The 16,330-nt window shown below is 36.4% G+C and overlaps 1 protein-coding gene across 1 annotated transcript in view; it reads left to right on the forward strand.

Moving 5' to 3' along the window:
- Positions 1-16,330, forward strand: part of itpr1a (inositol 1,4,5-trisphosphate receptor, type 1a) — a 39,138-nt gene that overhangs the window by 17,222 nt on the left and 5,586 nt on the right. The window contains exons 25-53 of the mRNA XM_073851552.1: positions 80-245; positions 349-516; positions 601-669; positions 759-896; positions 985-1,110; positions 1,201-1,401; positions 1,501-1,616; positions 3,942-4,077; positions 4,214-4,339; positions 4,417-4,545; positions 4,632-4,752; positions 6,150-6,334; positions 6,535-6,683; positions 7,346-7,457; positions 7,784-7,819; positions 8,796-8,843; positions 9,054-9,180; positions 9,263-9,435; positions 10,421-10,604; positions 10,795-11,048; positions 11,569-11,769; positions 11,887-11,997; positions 14,009-14,104; positions 14,261-14,389; positions 15,030-15,125; positions 15,219-15,411; positions 15,523-15,645; positions 15,771-15,946; positions 16,083-16,247. Coding sequence (XP_073707653.1) covers positions 80-245; positions 349-516; positions 601-669; positions 759-896; positions 985-1,110; positions 1,201-1,401; positions 1,501-1,616; positions 3,942-4,077; positions 4,214-4,339; positions 4,417-4,545; positions 4,632-4,752; positions 6,150-6,334; positions 6,535-6,683; positions 7,346-7,457; positions 7,784-7,819; positions 8,796-8,843; positions 9,054-9,180; positions 9,263-9,435; positions 10,421-10,604; positions 10,795-11,048; positions 11,569-11,769; positions 11,887-11,997; positions 14,009-14,104; positions 14,261-14,389; positions 15,030-15,125; positions 15,219-15,411; positions 15,523-15,645; positions 15,771-15,946; positions 16,083-16,247 — 4,054 coding nt within the window. The remainder of the gene's footprint in view (positions 1-79; positions 246-348; positions 517-600; positions 670-758; positions 897-984; positions 1,111-1,200; positions 1,402-1,500; positions 1,617-3,941; positions 4,078-4,213; positions 4,340-4,416; positions 4,546-4,631; positions 4,753-6,149; positions 6,335-6,534; positions 6,684-7,345; positions 7,458-7,783; positions 7,820-8,795; positions 8,844-9,053; positions 9,181-9,262; positions 9,436-10,420; positions 10,605-10,794; positions 11,049-11,568; positions 11,770-11,886; positions 11,998-14,008; positions 14,105-14,260; positions 14,390-15,029; positions 15,126-15,218; positions 15,412-15,522; positions 15,646-15,770; positions 15,947-16,082; positions 16,248-16,330) is intronic.

Genomic DNA, 16,330 nt, shown 5'->3' on the forward strand with positions numbered 1-16,330 from the left:
ATTTTAAAGATTCTGAAAGGGGGATGTAAACTTTTGACCTCAACTCTATGTGTGTGAATCTATGTGTTTGTGTATCTAGTGAAGAGAACACCCCACTGGATCTTGATGATCATGGTGGCCGGACGTTTCTGAGGGTCTTGCTGCACCTGACCATGCATGACTATCCTCCACTAGTATCACGAGCCCTTCACCTCCTTTTCCGACACTTCAGTCAGCGACAGGAAGTCTTGCAGGCCTTTAAACAGGTAATTATCTCTCCATCCATTCATTTTTCATTCATTCATCCATACCAATTTTTGTTTTTACTTTTCCTTCTATTAGTAGTAATAGGCAATTTATTTATTTTAGGTTCAGCTTCTGGTGACTAGTCAGGATGTGGACAATTACAAGCAGATCAAGTCGGATTTGGACCAGCTGAGGTCTATAGTAGAAAAATCAGAGCTGTGGGTGTATAAGAGACAGGGGTCTGACTCTGGACTGGACGCTGGAGAGGTCGCCGCTGAAGCCCACCACAAGGTCAGGATGTTGTTATCTGTCCATAGCTGACAAATAAATGCCTACATCATTATATTGTGATTGAGTGTTTTTCTGCTCTAACAGGGTGTCATCAACTCAGACAAACCCAAAGTGGAGAGTACCAGCAGCTCAAACTACAGAGTTGTGAAGGAGGTGGATTGTGTCTATGTTTTATGGAGCAAGTAGGATGTTCTGTGGTGTGTATCTTGTGTTTTAAAGTAGTGATATATTTGTGTGTGTAGATCCTGCTGAGGCTGAGCAAACTGTGTGTTTTGGAGGGCATCTCTGGCAAGAAGAATAAGAAACAGCAGCAGCGGCTCCTCAGGAACATGGGCGCTCACAGTGTGGTCCTGGAACTGTTGCAGATTCCTTATGAAAAGGTGTGTGTGAGTCTTTGTGTAAAGGAAAGGATTAATATTCATCACTGAACATTTAATGTATATTATTGTGTGTTCGTTGAAATTTTAGGGGGAGGATGTTCAGATGCAAGAGATTATGACTTTAGCTCATCAGTTCCTTCAGAACTTTTGTGCTGGAAATCAACAGAACCAGGCACTTCTACACAAACACATTAACCTGTTCCTCAACCCTGGGGTGAGAGCATGCATAAATAAAAACAAATTTTAATCTGTGCATTTCATCTATTCATTGGTAAATTCTCTGTCCCTGGCTTTTTGTTTGTAGATTCTGGAGGCGGTGACCATGCAGCATATCTTTATGAATAATTTCCAGTTGTGTAGTGAGATTAATGAGAGGGTAGTGCAGCACTTTGTGCACTGCATTGAGACGCACGGACGCAGCGTCCACTACCTCAAGTTCCTCCAGACCATCGTCAAGGCTGAGAACAAGTTCATCAAGAAATGCCAAGACATCGTCATGGCTGAGGTCTGTGGGCCAGACAAACCATTTTTGAACTACTTTTCTGACCTATATTCCTCAGACTAATGAAGACTGTCTTTATGTATTTTATTTTTGTGTATTCAGTTGGTGAACGCAGGTGAGGATGTGCTGGTATTCTATAATGACCGGGCATCTTTTCAGTCATTGGTTCAAATGATGCGTCTTGAGAGGGAACGACTTGATGAGAGCAGTGCACTCAGGTATAGAGGTTCATTGTCCCTTTCTCCACTATAATATTACTTCAAAAAGTAAAGACTATTCAAAAAATGCTAATGCTATTAAAAAAAATACAAAATGTACTGCAGTATTCCATAAATAATTAGCATTTTGTGTAGTAAAATGATGTTATTTAATATATAATAAAATATACAATTACATAAAATAATTGTATTTTTTTTTACATATAATATAATTACTTATAATTACAAAATAGAATTATTATAATATATATATGGAGGTTTATTGTCCCTTTCTCTAAATGTCTAAATGTGAATCATATTATATATATAAAAAAAAACAATTTAGTAAAATTACGTTACATTGTAAGCATGATTAGCATTTTTGTAACAAGCATATTTCTAGTATGTTGCTATCGTGTTACTAACATAATTAGCATGTTACTAGCATGTTGCTAATCATGATTTGCATGTTTATAGCACAAGTAGCATGTTGTTACCATGTTTTATCACGATTAGAAGTTAACATGTTTTTAGCCTGTTTCTAGCCTGATTAACATTTTTAGTTTGTTTTTAGCATGTTGGCAGCGTGTTACTAATATATTGTGTTACTAGCATGTTTTTAGCATGATTAGTATATTGCTAACATTTTTTTGCATGATTAGAATGTTGTTAACGTGTTACTAATATATTATCATGTTACTAACATGTTGCTAATGATTTGTATATTTTTAAACATGATTAGCATCTTTATTATCATTGTTAGCATAATTAGCATACTGTTAGCATGTTTCTAGCATGATTAGTATATTTCTAGTGTTTCATGCATGTTCTTAACGTGTTGTTAACATGATTAGCATACTGATAGCATTTTACTAACGTGATTATCATATTACTAGAATGTTGCTAACATGTTTATAGCATGATTAGTATATTGCTTACATGTTTTTAGCATTATTAGCATGTTTCCATGTTTTTACCATGATTATCATGTTGCTAACATGTTTTAGCATGATTAGTATATTGCTGACATGTTTTTAGTATTATTAGCATGTTTCCATGTTTTTACCATGATTATCATGTTGCTAACATGCTTTAGCATGATTAGTATATTGCTGACATGTTTTAGTATTATTAGCATGTTTCCATGTTTTTACCATGATTATCATGTTGCTAACATGCTTTAGCATGATTAGTATATTGCTGACATGTTTTAGTATTATTAGCATGTTTCCATGTTTTTACCATGATTATCATGTTGCTAACATGTTTTAGCATGATTAGTATATTGCTGACATGTTTTAGTATTATTAGCATGTTTCCATGTTTTTACCATGATTATCATGTTGCTAACATGTTTTAGCATGATTAGTATATTGCTGACATGTTTTAGTATTATTAGCATGTTTCCATGTTTTTACCATGATTATCATGTTGCTAACATGTTTTAGCATGATTAGTATATTGCTGACATGTTTTAGTATTATTAGCATGTTTCCATGTTTTTACCATGATTATCATGTTGCTAACATGTTTTAGCATGATTAGTATATTGCTGACATGTTTTTAGTATTATTAGCATGTTTCCATGTTTTTACCATGATTATCATGTTGCTAACATGTTTTAGCATGATAGTATATTGCTGACATGTTTTTAGTATTATTAGCATGTTTCCATGTTTTTACCATGATTATCATGTTGCTAACATGTTTTAGCATGATAGTATATTGCTGACATGTTTTTAGTATTATTAGCATGTTTCCATGTTTTTACCATGATTATCATGTTGCTAACATGTTTTAGCATGATAGTATATTGCTGACATGTTTTAGTATTATTAGCATGTTTCCATGTTTTACCATGATTATCATGTTGCTAACATGTTTTAGCATGATAGTATATTGCTGACATGTTTTTTGTTTTAGCATGATTAGTATATTGCTGACATGTTTTTTAGTATGATTAGCATGTTTCCATGTTTCTAGCATGATTAAAATGTTAGTGTGTTGTTAGCATGATTAGCATATTTTTAGTATGTTTCTAGCATGATTAACATGTTGTCTAGGATAGCCCCCCTCAATGAAAGTCTGTGGGACTTTCATTTTTTTCATTTATTGTGTGTAAGAATATAAGAAAATTATATATAATTTATATTTTTTCTTGTATTTCTATATTTTATTCTTATATGTATCATGATATGTTCTGTAAGTTACACTGGGGTTGTAATAGCATTTGTCATTTATGTTTTACAAAATCATAAAGTTTATAAGTGTAAATCTTTGAGCTTTTTCCTCTTAAATGTTTGCCATTATAGGTATTAGATTTGGTTTCTCTGACTCTTCTTGCAGGTATCATATTCACTTAGTGGAGTTGTTGGCTGTGTGCACTGAGGGGAAGAATGTCTACACCGAGATCAAATGCAACTCCCTGCTCCCCCTCGATGATATTGTGCGTGTGGTCACTCACGAGGACTGCATACCTGAGGTGTGTGCGCTTCTGTTAAGGGAATACAGCCCAAAAGTGTTTTTGTTTGATGAATGTGTTGAGTACTTTTAGATTTAGGTTGGGTAAAAGCCATTTGTATGCAATTTAGTGGTATGTGAATATATTTCATATGTAGGTGAAGATTGCCTATGTGAACTTCCTGAATCACTGCTATGTGGATACGGAGGTTGAGATGAAGGAGATCTACACTAGCAACCACATGTGGAAACTGTTTGATGATTTCCTGGTGGACATCTGCAGAGTAAGACGAAACACATACTCACAGACACACTCACAATATGGTCTCGATGTTCAGACTTTCAACACGGCTTCCTGTAGGTGTGCAACAACACGAGTGACCGTAAGCACGCTGACACAGTTCTGGAGCGCTACGTTACTGAGACCATCATGAGCATCGTCACCACCTTTTTCAGCTCACCGTTCTCAGACCAGAGCACAAGTTTGCAGGTAACGCAAAGGGTCTTCCAGCAGCCCAGTACACCTCAGCATCTTGCAGAGCATCTGTAGATGTGACATCTCTCTCTGTTTCTCAGACACGGCAGCCAGTGTTTGTGCAGCTGCTGCAGGGAGTTTTCCGTGTGTATCACTGCAATTGGCTGCTCCCAAGTCAGAAGGGCAATGTGGAGGCCTGCATTAAAGTGCTGAGTGACGTGGGTAAGAGCATCATTTCCACCAGCTGTTTTGAACTTGCATAATAATAACTACAGCTGTATAATTGTATTGTATAACAACCATAGAATCCTGAAATTATTGACAAAAATTTCTAGAAAAGTGGTTTATGATTAGCATATTGTTAGCAAGTAACTAATCATGTTTCTAGCATGTTGTTAGCATTTTTGTAGGATTATTAGCATGTTGTAGTATGTTTCTATCATGATTAGCATGTTAATATGTTTTAGCATGATTAGAATATTGTTAGCATGTTGTTAGCATGTTACTAACATATTGTTGGCATGATTAGCATGTTTCTAACATGTTTTAGCATGATTAACATGTTGTTAACATGTTTTAACATGATTAGCATGTTACTGACATGCTATTATCATGTTTCTAGCATGTTTTAGCATGATTTTCAAGTTGCTAGCATGTCTTAAACATGTTAGAATTTTTTATAGAATTAGCATTATTAGCATGTTTAAGCGTGATTCACATGTTGCTGGCATGTTTTAACACGACCATGTTATTAGCATGTTACTAACATGTTGTTAGCATGTTTTTTAGCATAAATAGCCTATTAGCATGTTTTAGCATGATTGCAATTTGCATGTTTATAACATGTTTTAGTATAATTAGTATATTGTTCGCATGTTTATAGCATGATTAGCATGTTAACATATTTCTAGCATGTGTTAAGCACAATTATCATGTTGCTAGTATGTTTTTAGCAGGATTAACATGTTTTTTGCATGTTTTAGCATATTGCTAGCATTTTTCTAAAATAATTTGCATCTGCAGTTAACATTATTAGCCTGTTGTAGCAGGATTAGCATGTTGATAGCACATTAATTACATGTTAAGTTAAGAACATTAAGTTCTTTGATGTTGTTAACATGATTAGCACATTGCTAACATGTGTTAGCATGTTTTTAAGAAAAGTCATAAAGCTAGCTGCTGAAAAAAAACAGCTAATACCAGCCTAGGCTGGTTGGCTGGTCTTAGCTGGTTTAAGCTGGTCTCCCAGGCTGACCAGCTAAGACCAGCCTGGCCAGGCTGGAAAAATGGCCAAAATCCCTCTAAAACCAGCCTGCCTCCCAGCTATGACCAGCTAAAACCAGGCTGGTTGACCAGCTAAAACCAGCCAACCAGCCTAGGCTGGTTTTAGCTGTTTTTTACAGCAGGGCTTTGCTAGTAACATATAGTTTAAGCACTCTATAAGTCTTACTGTTCAAAGCTTAAATAGTAGATCAGGAAGTTGGCTTTTTCAAGCAAACCTGGTAAATGTTTCCCTATTGATTTCAGTATAAAATATGTGTTGAAGCTCCTTGCTTGTTTTTCATGGGTAAATGCAAAACCCTGAATATGTGTGTCTTTGTCTGTTTATTATTGTGCAGCTAAAGGCAGAGCCATAGCCATTCCTGTGGATCTGGACTGTCAGGTGAATAATCTGTTCATGAAGTCCAACAACATAGTGCAGAAAACAGCCCTCAGCTGGAGACAGTCCGTCCGTAACGCCACACGAAGAGATTCTGTCATGACCACCTCCCGCGACTACCGCAACATCATTGAAAGACTCCAGGTGAGTGATATTGCCTCTGTCTTCTAAACCTAATGAAAGAGAGCTTTGAAGTTTTGTTAATCACCCATGTCTCCTCTATAGTTCCTGACATTAAATCTGCATTCACTTGTTCTGCCTCAGTGCCTTACTTTGTTAGGGTGTGTGGTGAATGTGTGCTTTTGCATGTGTTTGTGTTTGTGTGTGTGTATGTGTGTCTGTAGGATATAGTGTCTGCGTTGGAGGAGCGGTTGAGGCCTTTGGTTCAGGCTGAGCTGTCTGTATTGGTGGATGTTCTCCATCGTCCAGAACTGCTGTTCCCAGAGCACACTGAAGCCCACCGCAAATGTGAGAGTGGAGGCTTCATCTGCAAGTACGATAAACTCTTATCATCTCAAAAATAACCCTGCAGTGTTTTCAATATAATAATACAAATAACACCATAATAAAGTACTGTATCACTTATTATAGCTTAAAGGGATAGTACACCCAAAAAATGAAAATTATGTCATTAATTACTCACCCTCAAAGCCATCCTAGGTGTATATGAATTTCTTCTTTCAGACGAATACAATTGGAGTTATATGTATTTATTTTATAAATGTGCTGGCTCTTCCAAGCTTTATAATGGCAGTGAATGGCTGTTGAGATTCAATAGTCCAATAGTGCAGCCACCCATCATAGAAATTGCTCCACATGTCTCTATGGGTGAATAAAGGCCTTCTAAAGTGAATCGATGAGTTTGTGTAAAAAAAATCTATATTTAAAACTTTATAAGCCATAATATCTTAGACTTCTATTAGACTGTTGGATCTCAACAGCCATTCACTTCCATTATAAAGCTTGGAAGAGCCAGGACATTTTTAATATAACTCCAGTTGTATTCGTCTGAAAGAAGAAAGTCATATACACCTAAAATGGTTTGAGGGTGATTGAATCACAGGGTAATTTTCATTTTTTTGGGTGATCTATCACTTGAGTACCTATTATTTTGTCATTCCTTAATGAATTACATAAAATCTGCTTTTTGAACAGGTTGATAAAACATACCAAGCAGCTTCTAGAGGAAAATGAGGAGAGGCTTTGTATCAAAGTTCTGCAGACACTCAGAGAGATGATGACCAAAGACAGAGGATATGGAGAGAAGGTATTTACCACAAAAACATTAATAAAATGATAAATGGAAGTAAAAAAATGTTAGAATATAGAGATGTGATAGCAAAACATCTCAAGTGTTGTGAGAGGTTGATGGTATTGTCCTCTACACATACTGTCTTCATTTGTATTGTCTGCATGTTTTATCTTAACCACAAATGCATGTACTGTAAAAATTTGTTTGTTTGTTGCTTAAGTTTGAGTTGATCACATTTCCTCTATGTCTTCCTGTTAATGCTCATATCACTAATAGTTACTGGCTTAATTTGAAGTATGTCCACTCTTTCATTAACCCCGTCCTTCACTCCTCTTTTTCAGCTACTGGGATTTGATGATGAGATGGATGTCACTGAGGTTGTCCTCTTTTTGTCATTCATCCCATCTTCCCCTTGTATATTTATATTCTTTATATCTGCTTTCTTCTTTCATCCTTGAGAATCGCAATACTAAATTGGACCTGAACCCTACTTTAAATTCCTGTTTCAAAAAGAAACATACATCATTTTGTGGTGCTTTAATAGTGCTGCAAATACAAAATGAAGTTATGATAAAATTTGTGATTGTTCTGAAAGGAACAATCTTTTGAGTGCAGCTTGATATTTAGAAATGTGTGACCCTGGACCACAAAACCAGTCATAAGGGTCATTTTTTTTTAAATTGAGATTTATACATCATCTGAAATCTTAACATTGATATATGGTTAAGATACAACTATTTAAAAATCTGGAATCTGAGAATGCAGAAAAATCTAAATATTGAGAAAATCGCCATTAAATTTGTCCAAATAAAATTCTTACCAATGCATAGTACTAATCAAAAATTAAGTTTTGATATATTTATGGTAGGAAATTTACAAAATATTTTCATGGAACATGTTCTTTACTTAATATCTTAATGAATTTTGGAATTAAAAATATATATATAATTTTGCCCCATACAATGTATTGTTGGCTATTGCTTCAAAAATACCTGTGCTACTTATTAATGGTTTTGTGATGCAGGAGTATTTCGAAAGTTTGGATATTAACTGTTATGTTACAGACCTTTTATTCTGACCGTAACATTCTCATCTTGTACATAATCTGTCCACTTACATTTCTACTTTTTTTTAACATTCTGTTCTATTTCATCCTAATGTAACTCATAAATCACTTCCATAGCATAACTAACTAGTTCACTATGAGCTGACCACATAATCTGCCACTTTTGTCCAATGATTTTATATTATTATAACACCAAGCATGCTAGGATAGAGCTGGAGATTGTTGCATGATGATACTCTACTAACTCTGTGTTAGTGTTCTGTTGTCCACTCTGCTCACTCACTCAGGTGGTGGATGTGAGTCTGCCACCCAAACAGCTGGAGGATCGAAGGAGGGTAGGTCACTAACTTCACCTAACCTGGCTCTCCAACCACACATCTCAGCTCTCAGCTGCCCTGATAACTCTTTCTTTAATATTTATTACCATATATGATAAAGAATGATACCTTACAGCCACGTGGTGAGCAAGCCAAAGCAACAATGGCAAAAAAGTCAAAAAAAGATGCACATGGAAACACAAACTCTTATACACACTCTCAAAACAGGGGGAGGCACTTCGGCAGCTGCTGGTCAATCGTTACTATGGCTTCAGGAGTGGTGGGCGGAGAGAAAGTCTGACCTCCTTCAGTAACTCCGCCCTGACACCTGTAGGACCAATCAAAAGCCAGCCAGGTGTGTTCAGTTTTCATTGAGGCTTCTGGGAACATTTGAGATAAAAATGAACATTTGTTTTTGTGTGTTTTTATGTTGTCAGGGGGTTTGAGTAGGGCTGAGATGTCATTAATGGAGGTGCAGTGTCATTTGGACCGTGAAGGAGCATCTGATCTTGTCATCGATCTTATTATGAATGCTACCAGTGACCGTGTCTTTCACGAAAGCATCCTGTTGGCTATTGCACTGTTGGAGGGCGGGAACACCATTATACAGGTCAGAAAGGCCTGTCTGTGAAATGATAAAGTGATAAAACTGTACAATGTTGTATTACGTTATTTAAAAGCATAGTTCACACAGAAATGAAAATTCTGTCATTAATTACTTATGTCGTTTCAAACCTGTAAAACTTTATTTATCTTTGGAACACAAAATAATGACTTTATTTAACAATTTCTTCTTTTTAATATGTTGACTCTCGTAAACTCATGTTGAAGATTGACACGGAAGAGAAGAAATAGTTGAATAAAGTTATTTTTGTTTTCTTTGCACATAGAAAGTATTCTCGTAGCTTCATAAAATTAAGGTTGAACCACTGATGTCACATGGACTTTTATATCAATGTCCTTACTACATTTTTGGGCCTCGAACATGGTAGTTCCGCTGGTGTCTATGCAGGATCAGAAATAGGACAGATTAAGAATATTTTAATTTGTGTTCTGAAGATGAACAAATGTCTTAAAAAATCCGACTGACCCCAAATTTTTAAACAGTGATGTAATACATTTGAAGTTCTACATAGAACATATGTGACCCTGGACAAACCCAGTCATAAGAGTCCAATTTTTAAAATTGAGATTTATACATAATCAAGCTTTCCATTTGTTAGGATAGGACAGTATTTGGCCGAGAAACAACAATTTGAAAATGTAGAATCTGAGGGTGCAAAAAAATCTAAATATTGAGAAAATCGCTTTTAAAGTTGTCCAAAGTAAGTTCTTAGAAATGCATATTACTAATCAAAAATTAAGTTTTGATATATTTACGGTAGGAAATTTCCAAAATATCTTCAAGGAACATGATCTTTATTAAATATCCTAATGATTTTTGGCATAAAAGAAAAATCAATCATTTTGACCCATACAATGTGTTTTTGGCTATTGCTACAAATATACCCGTGCTACTTAAGACTGGTTAAGTGGTCCATGGTCATATATGAACAAAATGATTAAGTTATGTTTGTATTCTTATCTCATTGCAGCATTCCTTCTTCAAACGTTTAACGGATGACAAAAATTCAGAAAAGTTTTTCAGGGTGTTTTATGATAGAATGAAAGCAGCTCAGTTAGAGATAAAAGCCACAGTTACCGTCAACACCAGTGACCTGGGAAACAAGCGGCGTGATGACAACACGCCAGACAAAGATACCCCACAGCGCCGGAGAGGTTCGGGTAGTCAAGACATTATCTCTCATCAAATCTTTCTTGGTTTTTGTTTTCTCATGCAATGATATCCACGGTTTAATGTCCAAATACTTGTTGACATCACTGTGTTATGTTATAAAGTTTGATATATCATTTTATGAGAAGATATGTCAGATTATAAATAAGAAATAATCTTTTTCTTCCTCTCCAGACAAAAACTCAGGTGTTGTGGTGACTGATGATACCCGTGAGCAGCTGTTGGAGGCCTCCGCTGTGACTAAGAAGGCCTACGGTTCGTATCGACGAGATGCTGATCCTGAGGAGGTGTATGGCACTGCTGATGGGGACAAAGGGGGTGGAGATAAAGGAACAGAGCAGGGCGAGATGAGCCCTGTCATTCTCATCATGCAACCAATCCTGCGCTTCCTACAGCTGCTGTGTGAGAACCACAATCGAGACCTGCAGGTGTGTGTGTGATTGTCTGCCTCTCTATCTGTCACATTTATAGCTTTTTTTGTTATTCTGGCCTGATTAGGGGTTCATTGTCCGACCTGAGCCTAAAGGAAGTCAATTGTCTTTAGGATTCGATTTTAGGTTGGGTCTCAAACTTTGACAGTTATCAGTATTGTGTCGTGTCATAGGGTCTTCTTGTATCAACCTTATTTTTATACACTGAAAGTAAGCCATTTTCTATGAATGTGACTTCCAGTTCATTAGCCAATGTAGGGAAATAACAAGAAGAATAACAAAATGCAGTAAATGGTAAAACTGTTAGCACTACAAACCAGTGTGTTTGTGATAATACATTAAAATAACATGGTAAGACACACCAGTTTACAATATCAAGCAGCAAAACAAGCTGTTTTGTACAGCTAAAAATAGCTAGAAGCAGATGACAACGGAAGCCAGACACATTAAATTTAATGTGGTAAAAAAAATAAGGTGGATATGTCGTGTGTGTAGAACGTTCTCTTTTTTCCTGCAGAATTTTCTGCGCTGTCAGAACAACAAGAACAACTATAATCTGGTGTGTGAGACCCTGCAGTTCCTGGACTGTATCTGTGGAAGCACGACAGGAGGCCTGGGGCTGTTAGGACTTTATATCAACCAGCATAATGTGGCTCTCATTAATCAGACTGTAGAGAGTCTCACTGAATACTGTCAAGGGCCCTGTCATGATAACCAGGCAAGTACACACTAACGCAATGATGTTTTTCACCTTTATAATCCTTCAGTTGCTCATAAACATAAACATGCATCTTGTATTGAATGTGTTCTGTTATGCATTTTTTTTTTTTTGCAGAATTGCATTGCCACTCATGAGTCTAATGGCATTGACATCATCATTGCATTGATTCTGAATGATATTAATCCCTTGGGCAGAAAGAGAATGGATCTGGTTCTAGAACTAAAGGTACATCACTTTACTCTTAATTGACAAAATAACAACTTTCTCATTTTATGGTAACATCAAATTTGACTGTGCAAAGTGGTCTGGTCTAACCGTTTAGCTTCTGGTACTTCTGCTGTGATGGTTGGTCATTTTTATTTACAAAAACTATATTAAAATAATAACATTTTAAAGAATTAAATTAATTCCAGTTTCAATAACTGGAAGTTCTTCTGGGTTTAGACTTTTATTACCGATGAATTTACATGACTTTTCTATTCATTTGTGATTACAGGATTTTAAAAATTACTTTATTAAAGGGATGGTTCGGAGTAGAATTGACTTCATTGCTATGCACTCCGAAGCCCATCTAAATACCCCATCCGAAGTTTTTTTTTACCTTAGTCAAACATTTATGGAGATATTAGAGTTTTTCGAATTGCTTGTTACAGGAGTGAATGGTACATGTGATGTATCTCGTAAATTGCACCACTAAACGTGCAAGTAATCTTACCAAACTTGTACAGTAGTGTAAATAGGTTATGTACTCACAAAACACTGCATCAGAACATTTGTAAGTCCACCATGAGTGTTTTAAAAACACGTTTTACCCGAGAACTAGTAGTCTCAGAAACTACAAGTCGACGTCACTTCCCTGGTTTGAAAAAAGCACGTAAAAGTCCTCCTACTACATCTGTCTGCATGTCAACTTGTAGGAGGACTTTTACGTGCTTTTTTTAAACCAGGGAAGTGACGTCGACGTGTCGCCATTTGTAGTTTTTGAGACTAATAGGGATCGGCTAAAACGTGTTTTTAAAACACTCATGGTGGACTTACAAATGTTCTGATGCAGCGTTTTGTGAGTACATAACCTATTTACACTACTGTACAAGTTTGGTAAGATTACTGCACGTTTAGTGGTGCAATTTACGAGATACATCACATGTACCATTCACTCCTGTAACAAGCAATTCGAAAAACTCTAATGTCTCCATAAATGTTTGACTAAGGTAAAAAAAACTTTGGATGGGGTATTTACATGGGCTTCGGAGTGCATAGCAATGAAGTCAATTCTACTCCGAACCATCCCTTTAAAGTAGTTCAACCCACTAAGATTTTCTGAGCTTGACATAACTAGAGAAATTTATATTTATTATAAGAATTTCCATGGTGTTTAAGATTTAAGTAATTTCCTAGACTTTTTCTAAACTAGAAATCACTCTCTAATTATCTTATATAATAAGAAATAGCATATCAGTTTACATATAGATTTTTAGCTGTTTTAGCTTTTTGAAGCAAGTAGTTCACCCAAAAATGAAAATTCGGTCGATAACTACTTACCCGTATGTCGTTCCAAACCCGTAAGACCCTGCATAGACAGCAACACAACTGACACGTTCAAGGCCCAAAAAGGTAGAAAGGACATTGTCAAAATAGTCCATGTGACATCAGTGGTTCAACCTATTTGTGCATAAAGAAAACAAAAATAACTACTTTATTCGATGTCGTGCACTTTTTTGTTTTCTTTGTGCACAAAAAGTATTCTAGCTGCTTCATAGAACCACTGATGTCACTTGGTCTATTTTAACAATATCCTTAATACTTTTCTGGGCCTTGAATGTGTCAAGTTGTGTTTCTGTCTATGCAAAAATATCTTAATTTGTGTTCCGAAGTTGAACAAAGGTCTTACGGGTTTGGAACAACATGAGGGTGAGTAATTCATGTCAGAATGTTTATTTTTGAGTGAACTATCCCTTTAAATATTTTTAACACATCTTGCAGCCCCTTGTTTGAGATCCACTGCTATAAAGTCTACAGAACATGTTATGTTATTTTAACGTGGCAATATATAAGTTCATGTAGACATATATTTAAGTTTATTTAAAGTAGGACAGAGTCAAAATGTAATCAAGATGCTTAGACATCATTTTTTTGTTTAAATGCAAATAATTCGAGACACAATTACTTAAGTAATTTTATTAAATAATGTGGCTAGTTAAATTTCATGTGGCATTATTTGTCTTTTCTTCCTCAGAATAATGCATCTAAGCTACTGCTGGCCATCATGGAGAGCCGTCATGACAGTGAGAACGCAGAAAGAATCCTGTACAACATGAGACCAAAAGAACTAGTGAGTTATTGTTCCAGAATTGTATTATACCTGAGATAGTCATTGCTTTAACAGTATCTTGGAGTCATTCAGTGTAGACAGATAGTAGACCATAAACATGAACTTTCTTTGGCTACAACATCTGCACAACCCTAGCTGTGTGTGTTTGTGTTCAAGGTGGAGGTGATGAAAATGGCCTACCAACAGGGGGAAGCAGAGTTTGAGGATGAGGAACAGGAGAATGGAGAGGATCATGCTGCCTCACCTCGCAATGTTGGACACAACATCTATATCCTTGCACATCAGGTACAAACACACACCCACACACACGCACCTGAAGTTCACTCCTGAATTAAAATTGCCTGATAATTTTCTCACCCCCATGTCATCAAAGATGTTTATGCCTTCCTTCAGTCGAAAAGAAATTAAAACATTTCAGGATTTTTCTCCATATAGTGGACTTCAATGAGGATCAGCAGGTTGAAGGTCTAAATTTCAGTTTTAATGCAGCTTCAAAGGGCTCTACATGATCCCAGCTGAGGAATCATATGTAACAAAATGATTGGTAATTTCTTAAAAAAAAAATTTAAAAAAAAGTTGTGGACGCACATCACAGAGCTAGTGCATTTGTGGTTAAAAAGTATAAAATATATATATATTTTTAGAAAGTGGGTGATCGTTTTCACTAGGTAAGACCATTATTCCTTGGCTGGGATCATGTAGAACCCTTTAAAGCTGCATTGAAACTGCAATTTGGACCTTTAAACTGTTGGCCACCTTTGAAGTCCACTATATGCAGAAAAATCCTTTAATGTTTTCCCCAAAAACCTTGTGTTCTTTTCGTCTGAAGAAAGAAAGACATGAACATCTTGGATAAAATTGGGGTTAATAAATTAGCAGAAAATTTTAATTCAGGAGTGAACTAACCTTTAACCTGCTGTTTCAGCTGTCACGTCACAATAAGGAGTTGCAAATACTACTGAAACCAGGTGGGGAAGACCAAGCCCTGGAGTATTACACAAAACACACCTCACAGATAGAGGTAACACACAAATACTTTTAACAATTCTTGAAAGACATTTTCTGTTGTTTTTAAAATCCCGTCTTATGTTCTTGTATGTGTCTGTATACACAGATAGTCCGCCAGGATCGCACTATGGAACAGATTGTGTTTCCCGTACCAAATATATGCTCTTTTCTAACAAATGAGTCCAAGCTACGTGTATACTATGGCACAGAGAGAGACGAACAGGGCAGTAAAATAAACGACTTCTTCCTGCACGCAGACGACCTCTTTAATGAAATGAGGTGGCAGAAAAAACTAAGAGGTAAATGTGTGTTTGTATATTCATTCTTTGATGTTTTTTTATTAATTAAATTTATTGTACAATTATCTTTATGATAATTTCTGAAATGGAGCTCTCTCATTTTGTTTTCAGCACAACCAGTGCTGTACTGGTGCAGCCGGAACATGTCGTTCTGGAGTAATGTGTCCTTTAACCTTGCTGTGCTCATTAATCTGTTGGTGGCGTTCTTTTACCCTCTGGACGGACTGAGTGAAAGTGAGTTCTCCTCTGTATTGCCTTCACAAGACTGCCTTTCTTTTCACAAAATTCCTTTGAATATTTATACCTTTAATGTGGTGTGTGTGTGTGTGTGTGTGTGTGTGTGTGTGTGTGTGTTTCAGGTTCACTAGATCCTTCTCTTTCTCTGTTGCTGTGGGTGTGTTTGTTGGGCTCGTTGGGCTTTGTGTTGATGTCACCGAGGCCAAACGCAGTGCGAGTGTTGGTCATCTCCAGTGTTCTGCAGCTGGGCTTCTCAGTGGGGCTGCAGCATATGCTGACACTCCTGGGAGCTTTTAATGTAAGATCACGCTAACAAACACACATGAGGGTTTGATTTTGAGTGTATGCAAGTCCACATACTGTACATAGTTTCTTTACTTACTCTTATGTGGTGTCCGTCTGTACTGTACTGACCTCATTTGGTGTCTGTGCAGGTTTGTAATAAGATAGTGTTCATGCTGAGCTTTGTGGGTAACCGCGGGACGTTTACCCGTGGTTACCGGGTGATGGTGATGGACAAAGAGTTCCTGTTTCATCTGCTGTACCTTCTCATCTGCACTCTGGGCCTTTTTGGACACGTCTTCTTTTACAGTCTACTGGTCAGTTTGAAAACCTTACACTTTTTTACTTTTTTACTAACATATGCCAAAATGCTTAATTGTGTGGTCAAAAGTTGCAAAAT

Source organism: Garra rufa, chromosome 12 (assembly GCF_049309525.1).
Source record: "Garra rufa chromosome 12, GarRuf1.0, whole genome shotgun sequence".
Classification (NCBI taxonomy): domain Eukaryota; kingdom Metazoa; phylum Chordata; class Actinopteri; order Cypriniformes; family Cyprinidae; genus Garra; species Garra rufa.